Source organism: Fragaria vesca, linkage group LG4, assembly GCF_000184155.1.
Source record: "Fragaria vesca subsp. vesca linkage group LG4, FraVesHawaii_1.0, whole genome shotgun sequence".
Classification (NCBI taxonomy): Eukaryota; Viridiplantae; Streptophyta; class Magnoliopsida; order Rosales; family Rosaceae; genus Fragaria; species Fragaria vesca.
The window spans coordinates 16,464,036-16,471,324 of record NC_020494.1 but is presented as its reverse complement, the minus strand read 5'-3'; the positions used below and the strand labels follow the sequence as shown (position 1 = coordinate 16,471,324).

The 7,289-nt window shown below is 36.5% G+C and overlaps 2 protein-coding genes across 2 annotated transcripts; both read left to right on the top strand.

Annotated features, from left to right (window-relative positions):
* Positions 1-1,366: 1,366 nt before the first annotated feature.
* LOC101310310 (nudix hydrolase 1-like) lies at positions 1,367-2,267 on the top strand. Its single transcript, XM_004297108.1, has 2 exons — positions 1,367-1,592; positions 1,734-2,267. Exons 1-2 carry the CDS (start codon positions 1,436-1,438, stop codon positions 2,039-2,041), a joined length of 465 nt encoding a protein of 154 aa, XP_004297156.1. The 5' UTR covers positions 1,367-1,435; the 3' UTR covers positions 2,042-2,267.
* A 432-nt stretch (positions 2,268-2,699) lies between these two features.
* LOC101292115 (nudix hydrolase 1-like) lies at positions 2,700-3,429 on the top strand. Its single transcript, XM_004298266.1, has 3 exons — positions 2,700-2,751; positions 2,837-3,099; positions 3,250-3,429. The coding sequence occupies exons 1-3, from the start codon at positions 2,700-2,702 to the stop codon at positions 3,427-3,429; spliced, it is 495 nt and encodes a 164-aa protein (XP_004298314.1).
* The last annotated feature ends 3,860 nt before the right edge of the window (positions 3,430-7,289 follow it).

Sequence of the window (7,289 nt, the reverse complement as noted above, 5' to 3'; positions counted from 1 at the left end):
TTTTTGTGAAATTCAATGTCTATTATTGTCATTTTGTATGAGGTTATATTTGTAATCCAATAAGTCAAAATATGTGGAGGTACACTGAGCAAATCTGGAGGTCCCAATAGCCGCACTCTACGATTATTCTAAATCTACTTTATGTGTTCTGTAGATTTTGAGGGTAGCAGTTTGCTATATTCTGTAACTGATTTGTAACTGATTTGGGAAACAATCAGCTCTTAATTGTAACAATATTACCTTCAGGTATGTTATAAATGTTGTTGGTCTTTATTTCACTCAAATGTGTCATTTTTTAAAGTACATGGTTATAGATATGCATGCTAAGCCAATATAGTTCTTGTCCAAAGTGAAAGTGTATTATTAGTCTATTTTGGATAAATGTGTGCATCTTTGTTTTTTTTTTTCGTTTTATTAAGGCTGCATGAGTCATCAGCCTTTGTGTAAAGGCTAGGAAGTACCATTTTTAAGATAGCGCTTAGAAACTGAAATCTTTGTGATTTATCGAGTGGGAATGCATCTTTGCTTTACGATTGATCAGTTGATCTAGCAACAATTTTTATAAGTAAGGTAAAACTACAGTGAAGCTTGGAGTCTTCTGTGGGGATTCATATATGTCTAGACCTTAAATGTCGTCAGCCAACTTTGTAACTCAAAACATCTTAATTTTGTTTCTTCACTTTTAATTGTCATGGTTCGTTGTTCCCAATTTATAAACTGTAATCACGCTCACCGTTCCGTCGTCTCTTTAGTGTGCATGTGTCTGTGTGCAACAAAGTCATTGGACACATTGTTTTTTAGTTTTCTGTATGAACTTCTGCAAATTAACAGGTATGGGCATAGAGATCCAAATTCATCAAGTGGTACAGCAAAGATAGAGCAAGTGAAGATCACCATATGGTTTCTCGGGCTTAAGCAAAAGGTTCCTTCTAGGTCAATATACTACATTGTGCACTCCTAAAGTCCTAATCTGCAGAGGTGGGATAAGATGAATATTAGAATATTTTTATTTACTACATTGTAATTTACTGTACAAAAGTATTTTACTATTTTGAATCAATTTATGTTTTAACCAACCTCATTGATATTAATACATCATGTTTATAGCTTCTGTCATAGAATACTCAGTATTCTTCGACACTTGATTGTTCCCCGCAGCAATGCGCGGGCACAAAAACTAGTCACAAATAATTGACCGGCGGTTATGACTTTTGAATGAAAGTCAAGCTGACCGAGCCAGGGAGGGCTCTCGGTCACGAAGCAACGAGGCGTTATCTTGTTTCTAGATATAGAAAATTAGTTAGCAGTGAGTGTGACCTGAGGTGTGTGAGGGCTATATTAGAAGGTGATAGAGGATATGTCCAGTACTGCAAACTAGCTCGAGCAATTCCTTCTTCCCCTTTAGAAAAAAAAACAGAGTTCATAGATCGAAAGCATGGGAAACGATACTGTAGCAGTGGCTGAAACCGCCGGGTCGATAAATGTGGCGGTGGTGTTGTGCCTGTTGAGAGGCCAGAAGGTGCTCTTGGGAAAGCGCCGCTCCCGTCTCGGAGATTCCACCTTTTCCCTCCCCAGTGGCCACCTCGAGTTCGGTACGTAGTTAACTATATATCTCTAGCTTGTTCGTTCTTTTGAGTTCTCATCCATGCACCGCACGCATGAACGTACTAGAGAAACAACACTAACATATCTGGCTAGCTAATTGATTTGGTTTGCAATATGTTGTTGATCAGGTGAGACTTTTGAGGAGTGTGCAGCAAGAGAGCTGAAGGAAGAGACTGATTTGGACATTGAAAACATAGAGTTGCTAACAGTCACAAACAACCTGTTCCTAGACGAAGCCAAGCCATCGCAGTACGTTGCGGTTTTCATGAGAGCAGTGCTGGCAGATCCCAGCAAAGAGCCCCACAATATGGAGCCAGAGTTCTGTGATGGTTGGGGATGGTATGAGTGGGACAATCTCCCCAAGCCACTCTTCTGGCCTTTTGAGAAAGTCGTGCAGAATGGATTTAACCCTTTCCCAAAATCAGACAGCTGCTAGCTAGCTAGCTATCTATATTCTATCTGCAGATTCATAAGCACGAGCAGGCTACCTGCTTTCCTCGATCTATCTTTAAGATTATATCCATGTATGTGGGATTTGTTTGTTCGTACCATCACTACCATTATGTAACTTCACTCAGCATTTATCGAGCTTAATTGTCTTCTATATATAATCGTGACTCTTTACCTGCAGCCTGCGCTCAAATGAAATAGTTCAGTTCTATAAATTATGCAGTACATCTGATGATCTGAAAGTAAAATTGTATTACATTAAAATTCAGGACTCTGCTTGAATAATAAGGTGAAAACGAATGAATAAATTTTTTCATCCAAACATGAAAGAAAAAAATGAACTGGGCATGGACCGGCAATAAATTTCAGTTTATTGCCGATATATTTCAGTTTAAAAGTATTTTCAACGATAAAAAAAACTCATTTTCATATGATCCTTATATGAGCCAAATCAAAACAAAATTGACGCTAAAAACAAGTCAATTATTACATGGTACATAAAAAACTATATATCATATCATGACAATTGTACTTTAAGTGAGACAGCAAATTAAGTTATTTGACAGAAGGAGCAAAATGAATTAGTTTGAGCATCCACTACTGCATGCAAGCTGCACAAGGTGGCATGGATTGATATTGTTGCAATGTTGCTTAGTCTTTATTGGAAATCATGGAGTTTAGCATGGACAATTCAAGGTCATATACCATTATTCCAATGTTGCTTTACCCTTTATTCCAATCTTTCTTTATGTTATCCGATGTGGGATTTGTTTTTGAACAGGCGAGAGCTTTGAGGAGTGTGCGGCGAGAGAACTGAAGGAAGAGACTGGTGTGGAAGTAGACAAGCTCGAGTTTGTGACGGTGACGAACAACTTGTTCTTGGACGAACCCAAACCGGCGCATTACGTGACCATCTTCATGCGCGCGGGTATGAAAGATCCCGATCAAGTTCCCCAGACTGTTGAGCCGGACAAGTGTGAGGGCTGGGGTTGGTACGAGTGGGACGACCTCCCCAAACCACTGTTTTGGCCTTTGGAGAAGATGGTGCAGAGTGGTTTAGTCCTTTTCCCGATTCCAATTCAGGGCAGTAGAGAACTGTGATGCTATGTTTTACATGCTTGCTTCTGCATGAGTTGTAAGGGTTGTGTTTCAATATGATTGCAGATTTTGTGGACCTTGTGATCTCTTTTGTAGTCTGGAGAATTTTATGGTACTGATTCTGCTTCTGTGTTTGTGTTTGTGTTGTTCATACTGGCTTCTCTTAATCCAATTGAACTTGTGAATAATTGGGACATGGTTGTGAGGGTTTATTGTTTTGTGATCTTAGTGATTCTGGTTCAAACTTCAAAGGATCTGGTGACCCCAGACTTCTAGGCTCCTGATCTGCATCTGCCTACGTTCAATTGGTTTAGTGAGAATATGAATGGAGATGGCAACCTGCAACATTTCATATTGAAGACTTGAAATTGTGAATTTTGGTTAACTGCTAAGTACTAGAGCTGCCATTTGCCAACATTACAAAGCTGCTGCCTTTTCATTGCATTCATATTTCATACTGAAGTGCCACAAGTGATGATAATACAAAACAGAAGTAACAAATAGCACACTTATAACAAAAGATAGACCAAAACGTCTGATCATAACTTCTTGAAGTAGTAAATCTCCAGTAAACTATGAGGCAGCAATGGTCATGAGAGTGAGAGGGTTCAAATGACCTCTCTCATTTTTCCATACAACCCATGATAGGTTGATACAATCATTATTTTCACGTTTATATTACATAATTAGTGTAAAGTTTGACGTTTAGACTAGTTAACATTACATGCTACCTTACAATCTGAAAAAATGACTCAAAATATAAACGATCCTCGTAGATATTTTCTATTTTTTTATTCAAGTTAGTAAGGTTGAGCGATACAAGTTACTCGAATGTAGACGATGTAGGAAACACTAAATATTGACCCTACTAAATTCCAATAAAGTTGGCAAGACAACGTCAAGCAAAACTGGGAAGCGGCATCGAACTGGTGAAGAATTTGTTAGGAAATCTGGGTCACCCTCCGAATTCCCTAGCCCAGGACCGAAACCGAATGAAGACAATGACCAGAAACAGTGTAACATGAACACAAGATATTTAACGAGGTTCAATCAAATCACATGACCTACCTCCTCGGGTGATGATGATGGATCCATTAAACGAGAAGAAGATTACAACTGAAGAACAATTCGGTTCTTCCACCCTCAAATAACCTCTCTCCTCAACCTCTCTCCTCACACTCTAGACTCTCAACAGAGAACTCTCAAATACATCTGATCTCTCATAGCTTGCAACACTCAAGATCATAACTCTCAATTGATCTACATCACACCACACCTAAAACTATGCCTCTAAGGTCCTATTTATAGACTCATAATTAGTCCGACTTACAATAGGATTTAGAACCATAGCATGAATCATAAACCATTACTTCTAAGGATAAACTTTAAGAATCCTAGATACACTAGAATAACTTATCCAAAGCCTTCAGAAGTAAAGAATCCAAAATAGACAAAGAATCAGTTTTGAGCCGCAACCCTAACAGAATTAACATATGCTCGAGTCAACTTTGCCTCCTGAATATTGAAATACCCTGTAATAGGATGCAGGTGTAAAACGTTATCACTCAACTAAACACTAAAATGTTTTGTAACGAGCAAAGGGACCACAAATGGTAGGAAAATGTAGGATATTATACAAAGACAAAAAGCAACAAAGCTAAACAACAACCTAATTAGGAAACCAGAAGAAATACAGCAGCCACATCCCATGTTAGTACTTAGTAGAGTCCTGGGCAACCATGAGTCCAAAAGTAGACCTGTAAATGAACCGGATCTTGATCCGGACCCGCTCCGGATCCATGGTTTTTAAATGGGTTTGAATCGAAAATTAGACTCGTTGATCCGTTAAGGACCCGGATCCGTTAACCCGTTTATTAAACGAATCGGATACGGATCGAGGTTGATCCGATCCGTTAAGGACCCGGATCCGTTTTAAAATAATTAAATAATATTTTTATAAATATAATATTATTGATAGATATTCAATAATATAATAATTATTTGGATAACCTAAACGTCTAAATTGCATCTAAAGTATGATCATTTGATGAAGTTAAAGGTTACTTATGCGTATATTTTTTTTATGCTCTTTGCTAATAAATACATTGGAGGTCTAGTATTTTGAATATATTAGTTTATTGTTAAGAAGTATTTTGGCAATGTAATTCAATTTTTAATGTAAACCTTTTTTTTATTTTTTATAATATTTCATTAGTGTTTATGAAAATTAATGATAAAATTAAAAAATTATTATTTAAAATTTGAAAATATTTATTATTATAAACAAATCAGATTAACGGGTCGGGTATCCGTTAACCCGCCGGATCCGGATTTGAATCTAACTATAAAAGATCCGACGGGTTGGATCCGGATCCAAAATTTCTATTACGGATCCGGATTTTAGATTCGGATCTAGGTCGATCCGCTCTAGATCTGATCCATTTACATATCTATCTCTCAGCCGGGGCCAAACCCAAAAGTCTGTAGGCCCAAATCATATCAAAGAGCAGAACTAATACCCAGGATCCAAACCACTCGTTGTTTTTGCCTTGATCATTGTAGTTGGGGATCCCCCACTACACTCCAAAACAGCACCATAATACAGTCCTGGGACACTCCACCATAAACACAGAAAACACAATGTCCCGGCTAGAAGACCATACCAGTGCCATCGCATTCTTCGATCAGTATTATGATGGCGGCCATAAAGGCTTCGGTGTATTTGAATGTAAATTATTACAATTTGTTCTGAGATTAGTTTCGTAATTAAAAACTACTCCATTACATTGGCCATCTCTGCATGTTCTGACCTTATTAATCCTCTAAAAGATCTTAAAGTAACCCTTAATAATGAAACCTTAATTAGTGCCCTAGTAACTATGAATATGTAGAATAAGAACTTTTATCAGTCTGAGATTGTATAATAATTAGCAGATTCATTGTACTTGAATGTAAACATAAACGTTTTGTTCTGAGATTAGTTTCGTAATTAAAAACTATTACATTAGCCATCTAGGTACAGTTAGATTAATTTGAGTTTCAAATTTCACATGTACGTACTTGATCTAATTCCCACTTTCTTATCGACTGCTTTCGTTTGAACTAATAATTACTTAAGTTAGCGGCTAGTCAAATATAGCATACATATATGAATTGTTTCTGCCAATAATATTGTGCAGACATTTGAACATACAGCTAGAATTTATAGCACCTGCATAATAGTCAGACGATCACATAACATCCCAAATTATCAGGCATCTGATTGGACTGTTTCATCCACCGCCGAAAACTAAATATATTTAGATTATATTAAATACACTATACAACCTTTCAGAAAAAGGTAGACACACAACAATCGTACAGTGACTTGTATACTTTTAGTTGGTAATTGTTTCAGCTTTTAATTTCGATTTCCATAACATATGTTGCTTGATTAATTTAGAGGTTTTTCTTTGTAAGTTTTCTTTTCCATTACCAGAAAACTTTCAGTTGATGTCGTTCATTCTAACGAGAAAAATCTTGATCGATCGTTTTGGAATCAAGCTAGCCATATAGGTGTCGGAACCCATATTAACTTATTCTTTATCGAATGTATAACAGATTGATCTCATATTTCATGCCTTCATGGTATAACATAAAAAAAAAAACATAATTACTTCAGTACAATTACTTCAATTAATCATATCGTTTCAGATTTTCAGGCCGGTGAAATGAGCAAGTTAATTAGTTGTCGACTGATATATATCTTGCATCTTTGGTGTCATGATTATGTAAGCACTACCTCAGACAAAAAAAAATTATATATGTAAGCACTACATGTGTGATACGTACGCACGTTTTTTTTTATGGATAAAAAAAAACGTGACAGAATTACGTACACAGCAGAGAAGACCCCTAGTTATTTAAATTAATCTCATTTCACCATGCAGTGGCGTAGCCAGAAACTACCATCAGAAGGGTCAAAGTATAAACAAGAATATTATAATCTAATTGAATAACATAAAAATGTATAAATTATACATAAATACTTAAAAAAGACAAAGTAACAAATCTCCCTAAAGTAATTATGATTAGCCACGATGATTCATATTTTGAAATCTTTTCGTGATGATTTCATTATCAACACCATCAAATAT

Coding starts and splice junctions, on each gene's coding strand:
- LOC101310310 (XM_004297108.1), top strand. CDS start 1,436: ATGGGAAACGATACTGTAGCAGTGGCTGAAACCGCCGGGTCGATAAAT. Junction 1,593..1,733: donor CAGTGGCCACCTCGAGTTCG/GTACGTAGTTAA, acceptor GTTGTTGATCAG/GTGAGACTTTTGAGGAGTGT.
- LOC101292115 (XM_004298266.1), top strand. CDS start 2,700: ATGTTGCTTAGTCTTTATTGGAAATCATGGAGTTTAGCATGGACAATT. Junction 2,752..2,836: donor TTTAGCATGGACAATTCAAG/GTCATATACCAT, acceptor GTTTTTGAACAG/GCGAGAGCTTTGAGGAGTGT. Junction 3,100..3,249: donor TTTGGCCTTTGGAGAAGATG/GTGCAGAGTGGT, acceptor TCTCTTTTGTAG/TCTGGAGAATTTTATGGTAC.